Here is a 23,191-nt window from a genome sequence, read left to right as displayed (position 1 = left end):
CAAATAAAAGAATCAAATTAATAGTTTGGATTATCCTCATGAAATAACAGACTTAGTTATATATAAAATTAATACACCTCATCTGAGTAATTGAAATACAACTTTTACGTATAATTCAAAATGATATTAGAAGGTCTAAACAATTAATACAACTTTTACGTATAATTCAAAATGATATTAGAAGGTCTAAACAATTAGAGGAAGGACAAATTTGAAACCCGTGCAACGCACGGGCACATTAGAGGAAGGACAAATTTGAAACCCGTGCAACGCACGGGCACAGAATCTAGTATGTAGTATTTTGAAAAAAATTAACTATAATGGGTAGTATTTTGAAATTTGGCCAATAATATAATATCAATATTATTCGCTATGATATAACGATATCTTAACATGTCGATATCATAACAATATAATTTTCTTTTACAACAAACTATCCTATTCAACCTAAACCAAGCTAACTGCCCAAAAAAAATTAAACAACCGAATAACATATTTCATATAACCTAATTCTGGTATAAAAAAAAGTTTTGTAAAGTGTTATGTTAAACCAAGTTATATTTTATCTAAATAATATCCACCAAAAACCACTTTTCTATAATAAGGACATGGAAATATTCGTTATAAGGTTATACAATACAATGTTTTATTGCAAAACCATAGAGACTTTAGTCTTCCATATGATAGCATGATGTTAGATGTTACGGGCTAGTTTAAGACGGTAATATGGATCGTTATTGTGAAACTAATTAATTAGTTATATCTGTCTTCTCGATATATGACATGTTTCACAACTTAAACACATAGAATAATTACATGTGAATTTTTATTTTCTTGTCTCCATCGAGTATACTACATCATCGTTAGGAAGGATGTACGATAAATAACCAAGCTAAAGTAGAATAGCAAAAAAAGGAGGTTTTTCATTAGGTAGGATGTACGATGACATAGTACGCCAAATACCTCGTAAACATTTTCTAACCCAAATTACAACACCAGAATAGACTCGCATAGTAAAGCTCATAAATAACAATTGAACTAATTAAAATAAGCAATTGAACTAAAACCCATATTCGAACATCATTAGTCTCAACATAAAATCATCGATCGTTGATGAAATTCCATCCAAAAGTAATCATCAAATAAACATTCAGCAACCTGCTTGATAAAACCAAATTAATCAATACAAAACAAAAACAGAACTTAGTTAATATACCATGCATATATACGATGATACGAAAATTAAAGCCGTATAAGAAAAATAAACTTACAGTTTTTAAACTTTATGTATCGATCAACTTTATCTTTGTATTCTAGAAAGCCGCGGCGCGCGTTGAGTCCGGCCTATATTTTTTTTTTCTTTTTTTTTTTTTGACAACGATGGGTCCGGCCTATATACAAACGTATTACAAACATTATAACTTTATCAGTTAAGAAAACTGACATTTACAAGTAGGAAAAGATGTTTTAGACCGCTTTAGACATACCTTTCGAGTTCCTCAGAAGTGAGAACATCGATATTTTGGTCAAGCAAGGCAAGACTCTCCGAAAAAGCACTGAATTTGGTTGATCTAGTACAAAGACCAAGTTTCGTAACTGCTCCAATCTTAGGATCATAGTACCCCAATTGTCCAAGGCTTTCTGAAGAGTTTAGGATTCAAGTACCTAAGAGGGGGAGGGGGTGAATTAGGTACTATTTTAAAAATTTCAACTTAGTCTTTATTGAATTAAAGCAAGTTGATTGATAATGTGAAGAACAAATGGATACATCAAGTAATATTGATTCATTAAGAGTGTATCACGATGTTTAAGAAGATTGCGAAGAAGGCAACGGTTGATCCGATCGTTGCTTGTATGTCTTAGCTCATAAGAGAAGGCTACTGACCAAAAGCAACAGTATCAGCGACTGTTGTTAAATAAAACGTGGATTAACAATCGAGTAGTAAAAATGCAGCGGAAATAAAAGTAACGAGAGATCAACACGATATTTTTGAATTGGTTCGGCCAACACTCTAAGGGCCTACGTCCAATCTTCTTTTATTAATAAGTGAAGTGATCTACTCCGACTACTTAAACACTTACAATAAAAGGACCAACAACCTACTCCGGTTGCGACACAAGTTTCAAGACTACTCCGTCTAGAAACTTAAGACTCTAACTAGAATGTTTACAAAGATCAAGTTTCCTCAAACTGATTCTATGAAAGAATTGATAAGGACAACTTATAGATCAAACGATTCTAGGCAAGAGAAAGTAATACTTAAGGCAACGGTAGTGAAGACTGTTGCCACTGGAAGACTTAGAATTATTTTGCAAAGGAAGTAAAAAACTTTGAGTTCTTAAAAACAAGTTTGCAAAACACTTTGAAATTCTCTGGGAAAAGTCTTGAGAAAATGAAGGAGAAGAGTGCTCCTTTTATAGGGAAGCAAACTAGGGTTTAGAGGTCAAGACATGAGGTAGAAAACAAATAATTTTGACTTGCCCAAGTTTGCACAAAATGGAGCATTCTTCCAAAGGTTAAAGAAGAAAATGAGCTTTGTTACTATCTTGAAAGGGCCTTTGAAAATCAGTCAAGGTAAGATGGACAATCAAGTGAGGACATTTTAGAGGAACAAATTTGGAAAGAAACAAGTTCTTCTTTCTAAAAGCCATGATAAAAAATATTTCCACTTTGAGTTAAGTCCTTTTGAAAGATGCCAATAGAATATCCTTTTCTTAAACAATAACCTTTTACAAGATTCAAATATCAGAAATTTGTATTTCAAAATAGAAGTTAGTATTTTCGAAATATGAATATTTTGAAAATGAAGACTTCTTCCAAGTGACACGAGTTGAAGCAACGGTCTGGCTGACTGTTGCCTTAGTAAGCAAACTGTTGTTCAACAACAGTCTTGCTTACTGTTGCCTTAGTACTATACTCTCTTACCCTTACATAAGTGACTCTTAATTACAACACAATTCTTGGGTAGCTTCATCAACACTTCTTGACCTTGAACATTGATTAATTCTTGATTGGGGAAGAGGACTAAATCCTGAAATGGAACATCTTAAAACATGGTTAAACATAGGCATGTCATCATCAATAAATGTGTTCTAACACTTTCCCTATAGATCCCGATCAACATCTCATTCGCTCCTAAGTATTCTATCGGACCCTTATGGAAATAGTCATGTAGGACACCGACACGCAAGATTTTGCACCATGAACCCTCGACATTGTATTCTCGTTTCACCCAGATTTTAAAATCAGCCGAAAAATCAGGTTCCCGGAAAACGGTGTAATTGCAATAGGACAACGATAACATACCATGGTACTCAAATATACCGAACACACCTGAGCCAATGTTTACGAATTCTTCAGGCAGTTCCATTTTTGCAAATTTTTCTTCCGCGACATCAAACAAAAGCAAGTATTCGCCAAGGGAATAACTGAACTCATTTCTTTTAGTAAGAATCAGCCAATAAATAACTCCATTATGAAAGCAGTGTGAAGAGGAAACATTATTGATTGAGTTATCAACCAAATATTTAGCGGAAATTGTCCTCCATATTCGTTCCTGAACAGAATAAACCTCGACGAATGGCGTATTTGCATCCAAATAACTAATTTTCACCACACGATGGTCGTACATACGATAATCATAGCCAAATCCCAACAAAGAATTATTTCCCGTAAATGTGGAGTTAGGAAGTTTAACGGATTTCTTAATCAAGGGATTCCATATCAAGATACGGTCACTCGGGTTAAGATACTTAGATTCAGAGACGCACAATAAACCATTAACAGGCCCAACAAAATAAAAGGAGGACAATGATGTTTGAACTCTCAAATCACGCGGTACTAGAAAAGGGCAAACTGAGGTGTGGAGTGTATTACCTTGTTTCAACATATCTAAATCACGAAAGAGACTAATTTGCTCAAATCCTTCGGTGTTTGAACTCGCAACAGTCTCTTTGTACATAATTAAGGAATTTGCATCGTTTCGAGTGTAATGTTTAAGGTGTGCAGCCATAAAAGAAGGAGAAACTATAAGGGAATGCCATGATTTGCAAACACAACGACATTTGCCTAAGGTTTTTACAGGGAGTTCCTTTAAGATTTCGAGCCATATGTCATTACATAGACATGGATTTACGTCCGACATTATTATTTATTTTTAGTAGATAGAACAAAAATGTGAGAGATAGATCGATAGATTGAGAAACATCAGAGTATTTAAAGTAGTAGAAGGAACTAAAAGGACTTTTGGTTTACTCTATGTGTGAAGAGGTTGACAATCTTGACATTGGAAATGATCAAATGAATAGTTTTAATCAATAAATAAGTGGATCCTAAATAAGTTCCAGTTATCTCATCTTCATTAATTTCAAACAGACGATCCAAATTCTCAAATAAGTGACGTTTGGGTTGTAAATTCTCATCATCTTCAGTAGAGCTGATCAAAAGCGGGCTTGGGCCGGACATGGGTTGGGCCTAGCTGCTAAAAAAATGTCCAGCGGGCCGTATTTTATAGCCCGAGCCCGCTAAGCGGGCCATTTTTCATTGTCCGTACCCGCCCACTTCAAGAGAGCGGGCCGGCCCGCGGGCCTGACTAAAAAAAATACAAAAATTAGTGTTTCTATTAAAACACGAGTTAGTTATCGCTACATCCTCCTAAATCTTAACAATTGTCTTTAAAAGCTTACTCTTAAAAAAGTATACTAATTTTCAATAGATAAGTTTACTAGATTTTGGAAAAAACACAAGTTTGGCAATGTTCTACTACAAACATCAAAAGTTCATTTTTGCCTCCGTATTTATGCGGCACTATTAGCGGTTACATACACTCCCGTTAGCATGTCCATTTTCGGAGAATCTTTATACGACAAGTGTAAATACCGACAATCTCTCACTTATACGTAAAGCATAAATATTCATTTGCGCTACCTAATTGGTCTAGAGTGTACAAATTGTTATAGAAATAAGCACGTACGAGGATTGAGGGTTTGAGGACTTTTATGAGGTTACTATTAATAGCGGGCCTAGCGGGCCGCCCATGGGCATTTTATTTAGTCCAAGTCCGTCCATTTATTCTAGCGGGCCTAGTTTTCTTGTCCGTTACCCGTTTAATTTTTGATTTTTCTTGTCCAAGCCCACTATTTTAGCGGGCCGAACGGGCTGGGCCGAACGGGTCGGGCCGCACTTGATCAGCTCTAATCTTCCGTATACAATCCTGCATAAGATAATTGCGTATAAGACTCGTAATCAAATTAAAAATGACAACGAAACTAAAATGATCTTATAATGTACGGGAGTATGATTTATTTCGTCGTCACAATGATAATTAACCGATGAGTAACTTTTTCATATAAGAAAATATTGCTTCATGTAAAAAAAAATCTTAACACATAGTGATATATTCGCGAGACTTAGAGGTGGCAATCGGGTCGGTTGCAGGTCGGGTCAAAGCGGATCGGGTCATATCGGGTTTGGGTTATGTCGGGTCAGTAACGGGTTCGGGTCGGTTCGGTTCATGTCGGGTCATTAAAGGGTGGCAAGTCGGGTCGGGTCATTAAAGGGTTAGTGTCGGGTCAGGTTATTAGCATATATTATATCTTATATATTTTGTTTTAGATAGTAACTAGTTTAGGACCCGTGCAAAGTTGCACGGGCGTGTATAGATTGTATATATAAACTTTTCGTAGATTCTTAGATTTACAACATTGTATTGGTTTCTTATTTAAGGTAATTGATTTCCCATATGTTACATAGAAATTATATATACTTGACAATTACAAATGCAAATACAATACTTCTATAACAGTATAATCTACAGATTTATATAGTATTAATTTTTTTTCAAAATTACATTAGTATTAAGAGAGTATTAATTGTAAAAAAAATAGTTACACTTTTGTTGTATATCATGCTTACATTCGTCGTATCTCATATCTTTGATTAGAGCATGCATATGCCGACATATTTACACCTATGTTAAAGCATGTTAATAATTTAAAATATCGACAAATTTTACCATATAGGATAAGTTTTGAAATGTTTGCAAAAAAAATTAAAATTGAAATGAGGACAAAATAAAAAGTAGAATTACGAATTAAGTCAAAACAATATCAGTTAACGTATGCACTTGAAAACTTGGAATAAAAGGAAATAACGCTTATGAGACTATGAGTTACACATTATGATATCTCTAGAAATTATTTTCTATTTGATACTAATCAGAATATGTAAGTGACCATACTAAAACTTCTTTGAGCTTTTGACATTATTTTACGACCCGTTAATCGCGAAACATATTTGGTCTTTATGTCCCATAACATTACTCGTGTCTCATATCTTTTGATGCACACATTCAAAAGTCATAAACTAAGTTGAATTTATTTTTTAGTTTCAAGGTATTCAATATTTGACAAATAGAAATTGGTACAAAATCAATTTGAAAATAAATTTGATGTTCATTTTTGTTAACATGGTGGAGTCATTTTATAGTCAATATTAGTCGTGTTTGAGTTAGTAGATATAAATTTGTTGATCATTGTGGGCCATTTGATTAGTTGGCTAATGAATTTTGGTAAAATTATGTTTAGTATGAGGTGAGTATTTACGCGAGAAATTAAAAAAGATATTTATGATTTGTGTTTTATTATTTATAAGACATAAGAAATAAGAAATTACTCACTTTTATCAATGTAAGTAGAAAGTAGACTGGTAAAAGTGACCAATTTATAAGAAATAGTGAACATTTTGTGTAAAAATGATTGTTTTTTTTAAGTAGTCACTGCTAATAACAAAATAGTGGTAACTTTTAATATCAAAAGCTAAATTTTTACCATAAAATGGTTACTTTTATGTGGTCCCACTATATTAGGGTATCACATCATAGTATAATTTGTGACTGAGAATTAGGCCCTTGACACTCTAGAATGTAGACCCTTTATTCATGTTCGCTAATGTTAAATATACATCCAATCAAAACTCTCTAATGCATACCCTTTAATCCTTTATTAATGTTTAAACAATGTCATCCTACTCATAATCAAATTTCATTCGTATAAATTGCTTTAACTAATAAAAAGTTTGAGGGAGATCGGAGATAGCCTCTGATAACACCATATTTTACGGATTTTTACCCACATTTAATCTCTTATTCTTTTTAATTTAATAACTCGAGTTAGCTTTACCGGCCCATTTTTGTTATATATCGTCTATTAGTTGATTAATTTTAAATAATGTTATTTTCTATTATTGGCTAGTATTTTGGTACTGCTTCCACCTTTTTGTCACGTAGGTACGGAATTAAGAGAGAACGAAATGGTCAAGACGGTTTAAAGAAAGGCAAAAAATAAAAAGAGTAAGATGAAGAATTGGGCCATCTATTTTCCTTTGGTCCGGTGTTCATCTCGTTTTCTCGAAAGTGAAAGTAAGGCCAGGGAAACACAAGTGGGCTGACCACATGCTCCTTATTCTTTGGATGATACTCCATTTTGCAAAAGGTGGGTGCTGGACACGTGACAGAGGACAAAAAGGAGGGAGCTCTTCAATTGGGGGTTCTGTAACTGGGCAGCCGTCTTTGGGGCTAGACAGAGAGCACGAAACAGAGAGGAGAGGAGTAGATTAGTTTAGAGTAGATTTATATTTGCAAAGAAAACAATCAAAAATCCTCATTTCTTTACATTTCTTAGTTTAATATAGTTAGTAATTTATGGTTTACAACAATTGTAAGATGGATTTCTCATCTTATTCTTCCTTAATTCAAGATTGGGTATAATTTCTTTCCTTCATTTCTTTTATTGTTATTTAGTTTATTATCATGTTTTTAACTACTTTAATCATTTTGATGAGTTAAAGTTTTAGTCTTTACCATGTTTAGTGTTAATTTATTAATGTTTAGTCATTAGATTAGTTAAAGTTTCAATCTTTATCGCTTTATTTTGTTAAATAATATGTTTAGAGTAATTGTTAATTTGTCTTGTGTTGAACTAGTAATGAGTAGTGAGTAATTTTCTCATAGGGTTCGATTAGTCCCAAACATGTATTGTTTACATGTCTAAATTCCAATTTTGATTAGTTGTTGGGTAATTGGTTTGGGTTAATTAAAGGATTTGACTTGTTATGTTTCACTTGGGATTGTTGTTGACTTTTGACCATTGACCGTTGACGGGAGTTGACTAGGTTAGGAGTCGGACCACCTCACTTAGACTAGTCGCCAACTTGAGTTGAACCCGGGAGGGAGAACTTGAGAAGGGTGCCTTTAATTTTCGGTTTGAAATCGACCCTTGAGAGAGGGAGTGGGATGACCGGGAATCTATCGTAGTCTTAATGACCTTGACCAATATTTGAGTTGGGGAAATCGAGTCATGAGCCCGGGAGGGAGTTGAGTCGATACTACTAGTGTCCTATTATGAGCCCGGGGGGGAGTTAATAGGCGAATTAGAGGCGTTTTCCCCTTGACTATTACCCTGACGATAAATTAACGGGATTTATGATGGTAGATGAGCATGTTAGTGGATAAATCGGACCTTAGGCTTTCCTTATTGCTTAAATCTTTATTTCATTACTTGTTTATTTAGTTTAGTAGTCTTAGTTAGTTTAATTTAGTTAATTAATTTAATATCAATCAATCTCTTGATTCGCGTAGCTAGCTTGTAATCTAAGACAAAACTAGTACTCAAACTTGATCTCCTTGTGGTTCGACCTCGACTACCCTACTACATTAGTTGAGTTATTTGTTTGATTTGGGGAGTGCGACAAACCCACTATCAAAATGGCGCCGTTGCCGGGGAGATTAACGGATTGATATTAGTTGAGTTTTAGATTTGTTAGGCTACGTATTTGTTACTTGAAACTTGTTGCATGTTACTTAAGTGTTGCATTACTTGTTTTCTTGTGACTTGTCTCTTATTTGTCACTTCTTTGAGCACACATGACAATGTCTTGCATACGCGATCATTGTAGACCAAACCTTACTCATATTAACCGACCAATTAATATTGGGGTGGTGGAAGTTGATTATGAGTTTGATATAGGTCTTATTGAGTTGATTCGGCAAGATGTCTTTTGTGGTTTTGATAGTGATGAAGCAATTGACCATTTAGAGACTTTTGAGGCAAATTGTGACCTTGTCAAGAAGGAGGGATTATCGGACCAAACCATTAAACTCTTACTTTTTCCTTTTAGTCTTAAGGGTGAAGCTAAGAGATGGTTACGTTCTCACCCTTCTAGCACCTTTTGCACTTGGGATGACTTAGCTCAAGCCTTTTTAAACAAGTTTTACCCTCCCTCTAAAACCGCCTTTAGGAAACGTGAAATTTATAATTTCGAACAAGGCGAGTTTGAGACTTTGAGTGAGACTTGGGATAGGTTTAAGGGTTTGTTGAGAGCTTGTCCCCACCATGGTATTTCACCTTGCCAAGTCATGCTTATTTTCTTTGATAATTTGCTTCCTTCTCTTAGAAATTTTGTGACTATATCATCCGGAGTAGGGGCATTTGATAAGTTAAGTGTTGATATGGCTAAAGATTTAATTGAGAACATGGCTTATGCCGATGAGAATCGAAATTCTATTTGGGCTACATTCAAGAAAGGGCCACAAAGTAGACTTAAACGTAATGATTATTCTATGTTTGATGCTATAAGTGGAAATGTGGACTTCTCTTCTTATGTGGATGTGCCTTATGTTCAATCTCATGTTCCTAATCTTCATGCTCCCCTTTCCCATGACATTATGAATGATATGCATGAGTTTTCATCTTCTTATGAATCTTGTGGTGATGTGAAACATGATCTTGATACATGTTCTTCTTATACATCCATACCCTTTGAGAAGATGAATGTGATGGATGATGATGATGATATGTGCTTGGGTGAGACAAATAGTCTTCTTAGTGAAAACTTTGAGGATTTTGAAGAGGGTTTTAAGCCTTTGAGAGGTGAAGTTAGTGGTGAAAAAGAATATGCTTTGAGTGAGAAAGAATCAAGAGAATATTGTTTTGAGGAGGAGGGTGTCTTTAATGATTCTTGGGATAAGGAGATCGTTGTCACTCTTGATGATAGCCTTGAGGTAAAGAGGGATGATGATATTGTTGATGTTGACTTTTTAGGAGAATCTATTTTTCAGAGTTTCCTTGAGGAAGCAACCGCGATTACCCCTATACTTGAGGATGACTCTCTTATTCCCATTGTTTTGCATCCACTTGACTTTCGTACCTCTTCACTTAAGCACATGCTTATTGAGGATGATTGTGAGAATCCTACCAAAGAGGTTGTTTTGGCTCCTTGTTTGACATTTAATGATTATTTGAGTGGGAATCTTGAGGATAAGAGTGAAGAGGAAGTGAAGGGCAAGGAGACTAGTGAAGTTTCCAATATTGTTGATCGTCCAAGTGTTATAGGGTTTGATCATCCTCCTCCCACAAGAGAGGACATATTTTACACCATTGAATTTGAGAGTGAGGTGGAGAATGATCAAATCCTCGATAATGTGAGGAAGCTTAAAGATGTGAGCTTGGTCGATAATGAGAAGGATATGGGCGGCCTTACCCATAGGATTTGGGATCCCGGTTAGTTTTGGGACCAAGCTTAGGTTTGGCGGTATCCTTAAAACCGCGCTTCTTGGGAGGCAACCCAAGCTTTCTTTTTATGCTCTTTTTCTTTTTGAAAATTTTTCCGAAAATACAAAAACATATTTTACCTTTCTTATTTCCTTCCTACACTTGGTACATTGAGGACAATGTACATTTTAAGTGTGGGGAGGAGATTTATTCCTAAAAATACAAAAAAAAAAAGTTGAAAATTTTCAAAAATTACAAAAACATGCTTTTATTTATTTGCATTCCCTTATGTGAACGAATAAGTGTGGGGAGAAAACTCCCCTAATATGTGTATATATTGTTGCTTTTGTGTAATAAAATGCATAGGTACATTTGGAACATCGGAGGCATATGCTAAGGAGTAAGAAGACGCTTGGTATAATCGTTCCTATCTCTTCTCCTTTCTCCCTCTCTTTTCTCTTATTTATAATTGAGGAGGTTGGGCTTTGTATGTTGAGGAGGATGTTCCAATTTTGGAACTTGGTGATGTGTGCCTATGTGTTGCTAGGGTTAGATTGCATTAGTTTACTTGGCATATAGTTTGATAGTTGCACTTGCATTATAACATGTATATACTAGTTGCATCCATGGCATATAGTTGCATTAGGGGAAATGTTTTGGAAAAGTGCTTAATTGGGAACTTTGACAAGAGCAATTAAGCCATTGCAAATACTTTTTCAACTTAAGACTTTGCCTACTAGAATGGAATTAAAATACCCTAGGTTGTGTCATCCTAGTATCTTTCGACCCATGACCCAAAGCCTAGTCAAGGGTTTGCATGTGAGTCACCTATCCAACCCCGTGATGCGATATGGACTTGGTTAACTTGTCTTGGTGACCTTGATTGACTTGGCGGTATGGCAACCAAAAAAAAATATTTTTCATGAATAAGTTTAAAGTGCTCATTTCAAAGATTTTGTGATGTGGAAACTTTTTAAATGCCAATGATACCTTAAAGTGTTTTTAAATGTTCAAATTTTGTGAAGATAGTTGTTTTGATGGAGGCGTACCACTTCGATGTGCTTTGGAGAGGGATCCATTGAATTGGGCCCCCACACGGTTGTGAATTCAACCGCCCAAAGACAGAGTGACTATCACCCCGAAAAGCTATTGTCTAGAGGTTAACCGGTTGCCTAATAAGCGATTGGCGAAAGCAAAGGACATTAGCAAGGAAGGGACAAACCCCATCTTAAAGTTTCGAAATGTGAAATGCAGAAGTTGAAATGAGGTCAAATTTTGAATGATAGTCAAATCCACCTTTTTGTACAATGACTTGAGCACTTCATTCCCAAAAACCTTTTTGTTATGCCACCTTGTCGAGTTTGGAACGATCCATGACCTTTACTTTTGTAGAGAATTCGAGGCTTGTCATGTCATATGCCACTAGTTTCATGGGGATCATCATTCCACGCCATCCGATCGCCGTTGACGAAAGCATTTGGAAATTGAGGACGAAAGTAGTCTAGTTTAACACCATTTGGAGGTGATTTGGTTCCATTCTCTTAGACTTAGTGGTTTGTTGAACTAGTATTTGTGACGGAGTATATGCCCTTATATTTGTTCCCTCTTAGTTGACTCCGCCATTTAGATGAGGAAAGTGGTTATTCATTTTGTTGATGCATCCTTATTTGTTTCTTTGTGCCTAATTATTGGATGTGTCAAAAGTTTTGTGCAAGACCTCACTTGCCTTGCGAGTTTTGTTTTTCCCTCATGAGCAAAACTACGTGAGTTGAAAGGGCGTTGAGTGCGCTAAAACTCATTCGGCTATTATTAGTTAAATAACTAAGTGATGCTTATATCGTGCATTCACTTTTAGTATTTGGGGTCCGATTTGACTAGCATTGTTGACCATTCTAGAGCTTACTCGAGGACGAGTAAGAGCTAAGTGTGGGGAGATTTGATAACACCATATTTTACGGATTTTTACCCACATTTAATCTCTTATTCTTTTTAATTTAATAACTCGAGTTAGCTTTACCGGCCCATTTTTGTTATATATCGTCTATTAGTTGATTAATTTTAAATAATGTTATTTTCTATTATTGGCTAGTATTTTGGTACTGCTTCCACCTTTTTGTCACGTAGGTACGGAATTAAGAGAGAACGAAATGGTCAAGACGGTTTAAAGAAAGGCAAAAAATAAAAAGAGTAAGATGAAGAATTGGGCCATCTATTTTCCTTTGGTCCGGTGTTCATCTCGTTTTCTCGAAAGTGAAAGTAAGGCCAGGGAAACACAAGTGGGCTGACCACATGCTCCTTATTCTTTGGATGATACTCCATTTTGCAAAAGGTGGGTGCTGGACACGTGACAGAGGACAAAAAGGAGGGAGCTCTTCAATTGGGGGTTCTGTAACTGGGCAGCCGTCTTTGGGGCTAGACAGAGAGCACGAAACAGAGAGGAGAGGAGAGGAGTAGATTAGTTTAGAGTAGATTTATATTTGCAAAGAAAACAATCAAAAATCCTCATTTCTTTACATTTCTTAGTTTAATATAGTTAGTAATTTATGGTTTACAACAATTGTAAGATGGATTTCTCATCTTATTCTTCCTTAATTCAAGATTGGGTATAATTTCTTTCCTTCATTTCTTTTATTGTTATTTAGTTTATTATCATGTTTTTAACTACTTTAATCATTTTGATGAGTTAAAGTTTTAGTCTTTACCATGTTTAGTGTTAATTTATTAATGTTTAGTCATTAGATTAGTTAAAGTTTCAATCTTTATCGCTTTATTTTGTTAAATAATATGTTTAGAGTAATTGTTAATTTGTCTTGTGTTGAACTAGTAATGAGTAGTGAGTAATTTTCTCATAGGGTTCGATTAGTCCCAAACATGTATTGTTTACATGTCTAAATTCCAATTTTGATTAGTTGTTGGGTAATTGGTTTGGGTTAATTAAAGGATTTGACTTGTTATGTTTCACTTGGGATTGTTGTTGACTTTTGACCATTGACCGTTGACGGGAGTTGACTAGGTTAGGAGTCGGACCACCTCACTTAGACTAGTCGCCAACTTGAGTTGAACCCGGGAGGGAGAACTTGAGAAGGGTGCCTTTAATTTTCGGTTTGAAATCGACCCTTGAGAGAGGGAGTGGGATGACCGGGAATCTATCGTAGTCTTAATGACCTTGACCAATATTTGAGTTGGGGAAATCGAGTCATGAGCCCGGGAGGGAGTTGAGTCGATACTACTAGTGTCCTATTATGAGCCCGGGGGGGAGTTAATAGGCGAATTAGAGGCGTTTTCCCCTTGACTATTACCCTGACGATAAATTAACGGGATTTATGATGGTAGATGAGCATGTTAGTGGATAAATCGGACCTTAGGCTTTCCTTATTGCTTAAATCTTTATTTCATTACTTGTTTATTTAGTTTAGTAGTCTTAGTTAGTTTAATTTAGTTAATTAATTTAATATCAATCAATCTCTTGATTCGCGTAGCTAGCTTGTAATCTAAGACAAAACTAGTACTCAAACTTGATCTCCTTGTGGTTCGACCTCGACTACCCTACTACATTAGTTGAGTTATTTGTTTGATTTGGGGAGTGCGACAAACCCACTATCAGCCTCTAAATAAGTTACTGATATAACATTGTACTCATTTATTCGTTTTCATGACCATTATATAATTATATTATTAATCATGACTTGAAACGACTCTTTAACTTTGTATATATTCTTATAATAAGTATACTCATTTTATTTTTAACCATGTTTTCACCTGTTTTATTGCCCGTGGTACTGTTTTGTATTATAATTATAAAATAAGCTCGTAATAAATTTAATGTGAGACCTTCTCTAAAGACATTTACCCAATGCTTCTCAAATCCAATTTGTTAGTTGTTAGATTATTCAATTTACTTGTGCAAGAAAATGGGAGATGCTATAATAACATGATAATCGAACATCGGCAACAAAACATTAAGTTCATAGTAAAAAAAAATTAATCAAGAAAATACTATGACAATTGTTATTGTTTTATTAATTAGTATAGATAGTTAGATTGAAAGTTATGAACACTTCAACATGAGTAAAAAACTTTAACAAATAACTATTCACAACAGTTTAAAAACGTAAAAGGAATGATTTTGAGACTAACGATTATCTAAATTGCATTATTAAACAATATTGTCTAATTGAGTAAAAACACGATGTTTGAAAAATTTAAATTCATGCCAAAAAATTGTATATACTATATAGGATATGAAAATTATTTAAAAAAGACCACAAAATTCTAAAATTAATTATGATATTATGGAGACCTTATAATATAGAGAAGTTAGTAAAACAACAATAAAATATGGTGGTATAAATCTTATGCTAACAACATAAAATAAATTTTATATATTGAGTATTTAGTTAGTGGGCCTATTTTTAAGGAATCCTAAAATCTATGTTAAATGTGGAAGTGAGGTTTTGGAGGGAAAAAATATGTTATTGTTGTTGTTTTATTATTTTATATAGATTTTATGTTTAAATAATGGGTAGGTGTATTAATTGTAATTTTAAGTGAAAACCAATAAGATGAATGTCAATTTGATGTTATTTAAACCACTATTAAGCTAGTTCATTATCGGGTCATCTATCGGGTTGAGAAAATATCGGGTCACGGGTCAGTTTGGAAAAAATAAGGCTGATATCGGTTATCGGGTCGGGTCGGTTTCAGTTCACCCAATTTTCGGGTCGTGTCGGGTCGGATCAGCTTTTGCCAGCTCTAGCAAGACTGCAAGGTAGAGCAGAGGACGATTTTGAACAAACATGAAGAATAGAGTCTTTAACTCTATTGGAAATAAAAACGAATTTACTGAACCAATCAATCAACACAACGGGGTGACAATTAAAATTGGTTCAATTTAGATTATCTGGAAGTACCTTCTGAGTTCATCGTTGGTGTAAGCATCGGTGTTTTGGTCGAGCAATACAAGACTATCAGTAAACGCAGCAAACTTAGTAGATTCATCTTGGCGAAAACCAAACTCAATAAATTGTCTATCCATAAAATCATACATCATCAACATTCCATCACTTTTTCTAATAAACCCAAATATCTCACCGTTCCTCGATTTCCTCCCCAAGTACTCAATCGGACCAATATGCGTATAATTATCGAGTTCAACATTCAATATCAAGCACCAAGATTCGTCGTCTTTAACCCAAACTCGATAAATCACATCAGAAAATGAATTGTCGAATATAACACGATTCACGTACCAGGACAATGATAACTTAGATTTATACTCACAAACGCCGAAGTTACCTAACCGCAAGTCTACAATTGCCTCAGGCAATTCTATCGTTTGAAAAGTTTCTTCGACCACATCGAATAAAAGAATCCATTTGACAAAGCGAACAATTCTATCGTTTATAAAGCAAGAAATTTTCTCGTCTTCTGAACATACGAGCTAGTGAATAACCCCATTTATAAAGCAATGTGAAAAGGAGACCGAATGAATCGAATTATCAACTAAATAATCCGTAGGAATAGTTCGCCATGTATGTTCCCAAACCGAGTACACCTCAATCAACGGGCTAAGCTCGTAGTCGCCACGCTTATAACTGATCTTAACCACTCTATGATCATTTCGTTTACTATTATAGGCAAATCCCAACACAGAAGTTAGTCCAACCAAATCATTGGTAGCGGTTATCGACTTAGGAAGTTTAATGAACTTCTGAAGCAAGGGATTCCATAAAATGATTCGACTTTCTGGGACTAGATAAGGGAAATAGAATAGCTAATTTTTTCAAACAAAAAACGATCACAGTCTACAATAGAATAGCTAATTTTTTCTTTTCGTTTGATTTAGCTAATTTGTTACAACTCTAAATTGTGGTCAGGTTCAAAGTAGAAGTCTGTAGTTACGTAGTGTTTTCGTTGTTGATTCTCACTTCTAATTGTTAGACGATTTCAACATCAGCGACTTTGTAGGGTTGTTGATTAGTAAGTTCAGAAGGTTCTAAGAATCGAATCACACAATTTTGGCGCCCAAATTATGCATAAGTAATAATGAAACTTAGAGAGAAAATGCAAAAATTTCAAATTTGATCCATTAGATGATTTTGGATATACCTTTTGAGTTATTCGGTAGTGAAATCTTCAATCTTTTGGTCGAGCAATGCAAGACTCTCCGAAAAAGCGCTGAACTTGGTAGATTCGCTTACACGTAGACCAAGTTCCGTAAATTTGTAAGTCTTAGGATCATAGGACACCATCTGTCCAGTGCTTACCTTAACGAACCCAATCAATTCCTTGTTCGGTCCCAAGTACTCTACTGGCTCGTTATGACTATAGCCATAGTACATACAAACATTCAAGATTTTGCACCATGAATTCTCAACGTTGTAGTACGCTTCACCCAGATTTGACATTTAGCTGAAGTATCCATCTCGAACAACATGTAGTCACAAAGAGAGACTGCTAACATACCGTGGTACTCAAATATACCGAAATCATCTGAGCCACTACTCGTTTCAATTTCTTCAGGCAGTTCCGTCTTTGCAAACCTTTCTTCCGCAACATTAAACAAAAGCAAGGATTCGCGATTTGAAGAACTCATTCCCACTTTCTCATTAAAAGTCGGCCAATGAATAACTCCATTACAAAAACAATGTGAAGCGGAAACAATTGTCATCGAGTTATCAACTAAATATTTAGCGCAAATTGACTTCCATGTTCGTTCCTGTACCGAGTAAACCTCTACAAATGGCGTGTTTTCATCCAAATGACTAATTTTAATCACCCGATAATCATTCCTATGACAATCATAGCCGAACCCCACCACCGAATATCTGTCCTCAAATGTGGAATTCGGAAGTTTAATGGATCTCTGAATTATAGGATTCCATATCAAGATATTGTGTTTCGGGGTAACATAATTACTATCCGAGACGCACAACAAACCATTAACGGACCCAAGTAAATAAATTCGAGGTAGAATCAAAGGGCAAGTTGAGGTGTGAAGTCTATTACCTTGTTTCAACATATCTAAATCAAGGAAGAGACTAATTTGTTCAAATTCTCTGGATTTTGAATTCTTAACAATCTCTTTGTACAGAATTACGGAATTAGCATCGTTTCGAGTGTAATGCTTATGGTGCGCAGCCATAAAAGAAGGCGAAACAATGAGAGAGTGCCATGATTTGCATACACAACGACATTTGCCTAAGATTTTTACCGGAAGATCCTTGAATATTTCGAACCATATGTCTTGAGAAATACATGGATTCACGTCCGACATTTTATTTGTGTTTCCTACTGATGAACTTATTTGATATAAAAAACAAAAGGAATATATATGAGAAAGGCAAACTATATGTTGGAAAAACCCTAAACGGCCGTATCACTTTATATGGGATTTAGAAAGACTAGTTTATTGGGGGAGTTGTGAGGGACTGGAATGGGCGTTGGGTTTATGGGTGGACGAGTCGTTGCCTTGCTCCTAACCCCCTTGTGTGTGAACTCTATGCCATTAGGGAAGGAATTAAGTACGCGATTAAGTCCAATGATACTTTCATTATTAGCTCGGATTGTAAGGTTGATGTGACTTTTATTTGCTCTAACATCACCCCTTTGTGCCCTATTTCTAATATTATTATGGAGTTCATGGATTACTTAAGAGCCCATCCATGTTTAAAGATCCTATTCGAAGGAAGATTAACCAACTTGGTAGCTGACTCTCTTGCTCGATTCTCGCTCCTTGATCGGTCCTCGTGTGACGGATCCTTTAGTTGGCATAATGCACCGGACTTTGTTGATTCTATTTGTAAAATTGATTCGGCTACTGTAACTTTGTCCCCTAACCCGCCCCCTTAATGTACTCTACAAACTTGAACTTCGTTATTTAATTTCATGCCCCTTTTCGCAAAAAAAAAAAGACTAGTTTTACACCCGTGCAAACAATGCACGGGCTGAGGGTGTAATTCTCACTTTTATTATTGTATTTTATTTTTTTATCACTCATTGTAAGATTTACGTCGAAAGCATGTTCAAAACCGATTTATAAAACCTTTGTTCAAACCTTTTTACGGATTAATGGGAGATTGACGTCGAGAAGAAACGCAACAACAGCTGCGCCTCTTCGAAGGGCCACAGCATCTGTACGTTGTGCATCTTCCTGAGGTTGCCGCAATTCCTGCTTTCCTTCTTCTTCTTTCGTCTTCTGTTAATTTGTCTATTTTCTCTCGTGTTTTCTTGTTTATTTCTTATTTCGTTCGTATGATAATTTTAATATATAATTCATTAATAATTCATCGTCTTTTAATTCCCGACTTAAATCTCAAGTAATTAATATTTGCGGGTTTTCGTCATTAATTCAAATCTGGGTTTTAGAGATTCGATCATCAATATCAAGTCTCTGGAATTCGACATTTGATATATGTTCATCTGTTTGTCGTCGTCATCGTCATCGTCAGTAGTTTGACATTAATGAACCCTAATTAGTTAGCTTAATTCACAATTAATCTTGTAATTAGCATTTAGTTTGTTATAGTTAATTTGAGTCTGTCTTTTATCGTTTTTATGACCAATTCGTATGTAAATAATCCATTAAATCACTTCTACTTGAGTCAAGTATCAATAATCGATCATTAAATTCATCAACGAACATTAACAATATGCAGTTCCGGCTTCACAGCCAGAACTCACCTCAGGAACAGACTCAGTGACCACTGCGCCTCTTCAAAGGGACGCAGCTCTGCTGCGCCTGTTCCGGGTTGAGTTCTGCCTCTGAATTTCCGTTCTTGCTTTGACCTAATTCATTAGTTTACGTATTAATCAACTAATATTCGTATTATCACCCTTTAATCTGTTCGTATTTTCTAAACCAATTTATTTTCTCCTTTTTCTCAAATCATCCGTTTTAAATGTATTTTCGACGTAGATCAATTAACCAATTGTAATTATTGTAATTTCAATTATTGTATTTTCTCGTATTCTTTATTATCGTTTGTTTGTATGCTTTCACATGTAATCAACCCTAAATCCCTACTTCAACATAAATGTATGCTAAATTACATGTTCACCGACTTAGTTAATCTTCACATGCTAGGATTAATCTATTGGATGTTGCATTGCATGCATATAATCGACAACATATCAAGTATAGATAATTTCCCTAATCATTAGTAGAGGCCGCTATCGAGGCGGGCGGGATTAGGTGTTCGATCAAAAGAGCTTCCTAATACGTACCCTCACCCCTTACTCCAGATCTATGTGAACATCCGTGTTCATTGGCATCCACGAGAGTCATTCTAGACATAGAATGCTAAGGGTAACGAGTTCTTGGTGTCTATGTCATTACTTTGTGTCTTGACATGACGCGAAGTATTCGAACGGTTTCCAATTTTCCACAATAAATTGGTGGCGACTCCACAAATGCAAACACTTGTTCTTTTCCCAAGCGACCCCGTGGGCCCGCGTCCACAAGTACTCCCACCACCCCAAAGATCTACCACAATACCTATCGGAGAGGACCCGGTACACCGTCAGCGGAGGAGTGTTGATGAAGCTTGAACTACCCTTGAGCTAGATGAGATTCGAGTAGATCGGACCAAATCACCTCTTATATTTGCCACTCACTCACTCACTCGAACTCTAACTCTCTCTTACTCTCTTTATGGTTGTTGAACACTCTTGCTCTCACCAATTTTGGATTCTCGTCTGATTTGCTCTCTCTGCTCACTCGTCTAATCTCTCTGCCTATTGTCCAAAAAACAAGCCACTAAAGAGTACCCTACCTCTTTCTCTTGGGTTGTCCACAGAAGGCCACGTGAGACACAAAATAATTTTTGGTCTTTTCCGTTTTTCCAACACAAATAAAATACTAGACTACTAACTAGTATTTACAATACGAGGTCTCTTGTGTTTCGAGTTTGGAGAGAATTATCCCAACAAAGGTGAAGCCGATTTCAACACCAGATACCTAACTATTGTCTGATTCATCAAAACTAATAACTTAAATTCCAATTCTAGTACAACGATAAATGATTCAATTACAATAAGCTTTGTAATCATCGGTGTTTTGGTCGACAATACGAGACTCTCAGTAAATGCAGGAAACTTAGTAGATAACAAAACAGAACACAACTTTGTTCAGTACTAAGATAGTTCATAGTTGTCGACATAATAGAACTTGATAAAAGCAAATAAGACAACACAAAACAAAGCCCGTCTTAAATGAGAATCTGTGAATTCGGCATCCAACCATTTTCCACGTGTCATGCCAAAAAAAAGGGCACCATGCTATTCGCCTGAAAAAATGACCAAAAGAACAAAACTATTTAGGTAGCAAACATTATTATACTGTATTTATCAGCTAAGCGAACTGACAAGGTGGCAACTAAATACGGAAAAACTGTTTTTAGCTATTTAGGCTGTTTTAGATGTACCTTTCGAGTTCATCAGCAGTGAGATCGTCAATCTTTTGGTCAAGCAATGCAAGACTTTCCGAATAAGAACAGAACTTGGGTGAGTCAGTATCACGAAAACCAAGTCCTGTAATTTCCTCAGTCTTAGGATCATAAGACACCAGCTCTCCGCCGTCAAGCTTAATAAACCCGACTAATTCGTCTTCTCCCAAGTATTCAATTCGGCCAATTTCATATTCGACAAACAAGATTTTGAACCAAGAGCTCTCCACATTATAGTCTCCTTTCACCCATATATGACAACCTGCTGATTGCATGTCTCCCCAAAGGGACACCGATAACTTACCTTGGTACTCGAATAAACCAAACTTACCGAATTCAGCTATGTACAATTTTACCAGCAGTTGTTCAGGTAATTCCATCTTTGTAAATGTTTCGTCCGAGACATTAAACAAAAGCAACCAAGTGGCTTTATTACAACACCAATGAATTACTCCATTCAGGAAGCAATGTGAAGAAGACACCCAAGTGATCAAGTTGTCGACCAAAAAACTAGCACAAATAATCCTCCATGTTCGTTCCTGAACCGAATAAACCTCTACCAATGGCGTGACCGTACCCAAGAGGCTAATTTTGACAACACGGTGATCATTCCTCCGATAATCATAGCCGAACCCCAAGGCAGAGTATTTACTCGTCAATGTGGACTGAGAAAGTTTAATGGATTTCTGAATTAAAGGATTCCATATCAAGATACGGTCTCTTTGGCAAGAATCACTTAAATCAGAGACGCACAACAAACCATTAACGGAACCAACAAAAGATAAGTAGGACCACGTCACATAATTAGTCACATAATTAGGTTCGAGAAAAGGGCAAATTGAGGTGTGAAGTCTATTTCCTAATTTTAACTGAGCTAAATCACGAAAGAAAATAAACTGCTCGAATACTTTTTTTTCCGAACTGATGATAAGCTCTTTGCATAGCATTAAGGAATTGGCTTCGTTTCGGGTATAACTGTCAAGGTGGGCAGCCATAAAAGAAGGGGAAACAATAAGGGAGCGCCATGATTTGCAAACACAACGACATTTGCCTAGGGTTTTTACAGGGAGTTGTTTGAAGATTTCTAACCATATGTCTTCAGAAAAACATGGATTTAAGTCCGACATTTTTAGTAGAACGCAACTCGGTGTAAACTAGAACAATCGACACCACAATTTTAGTACTAAATTGAAAATAGTAAGGGATAGTAATAAATTGAAGTTACCCTTGCCAAATTAGTACCTATTGAAAGGACCCGGTACGGTTATCAGAGGAACGTTGATGATGTAGCTTGAACCACCCTTGAATTAGAACCGATACGAGTAGACTGAACCAAAATGCCCTCGTGTTATTGTCACTCTCTCAGTCAAACCCTAACAATCCCTCTTTTACTCTTTTATTGATTTTGCGGGATTGAATGGGAAAGGGGGAATATGAATGGGAGATGGTAAAAGTAGAACCGGTGAAATGGGTCATATCCGAATGACCGATTCGAAAAGATTGATCCGAGACTTAAAAGTGATCTGAACATGATTTGAAATTCGAATTGGCTTGACATGAACTTTGATTGACTCAATGATACCCGATCTAAAAAAACCTGACCTATAATTAACCTGATCCAAAATGATTCAAGTGACCCAAAATGACCCTAATTGACAACTAGTAGATCAGGCAAAACGGGTTAACAGGTCGGACCAATTCGGGTCGGGTCAGTTCAGATCTCTCATAATATCAGGTTATTTCGGGTAAAAAATTGCCCGAAATTTAATGTGATGTTATCGTTAACTGAGCTGTATGCATCGTTGTCAGAATCCCGATTTGATTCTATGATTCTACGATTTTACGATCCAAAAATGCTTGACCGATCCCGTATCCTACGATTCTATCATGTTTGTAGAATCTTACGATCCTATCTATTCGAAATTTTCTAGAGGTAGGATCATAATACATTCTACAATCTTACGATACCACGATCTGACTCCATAGTAAACATATTAAAATATATTTTTATATAATAACATCGTAAAATCCAAATTTCATGTAATTTGTAGAAACATGTTCATGAAATGATACTAAACTTATTAATTATCAATATTTTGTGTATAAGTAACTGTTTTGATCTTCAATTATATATTTTTACCAAATAAAAAACTATATTTAATGAATTTGTAGAATTTTACGATTCTACAATCCGATTC

General features: G+C 35.7%; 1 protein-coding gene across 1 annotated transcript; it reads right to left on the bottom strand.

Moving 5' to 3' along the window:
- Nucleotides 1–3,047: 3,047 nt before the first annotated feature.
- Nucleotides 3,048–4,145, bottom strand: LOC141627513 (F-box/kelch-repeat protein At3g06240-like). Its single transcript, XM_074440758.1, has one exon. It carries the CDS (start codon nucleotides 4,143–4,145, stop codon nucleotides 3,048–3,050), a length of 1,098 nt encoding a protein of 365 aa, XP_074296859.1.
- Between the last annotated feature and the right edge of the window lie 19,046 nt (nucleotides 4,146–23,191).

The sequence above is a fragment of the Silene latifolia genome, chromosome 2, assembly GCF_048544455.1.
Source record: "Silene latifolia isolate original U9 population chromosome 2, ASM4854445v1, whole genome shotgun sequence".
Taxonomy (NCBI): Eukaryota; Viridiplantae; Streptophyta; class Magnoliopsida; order Caryophyllales; family Caryophyllaceae; genus Silene; species Silene latifolia.
The sequence above is the reverse complement of the archived record's forward strand: the minus strand, read 5'-3'. Positions and strand labels throughout refer to the sequence as shown.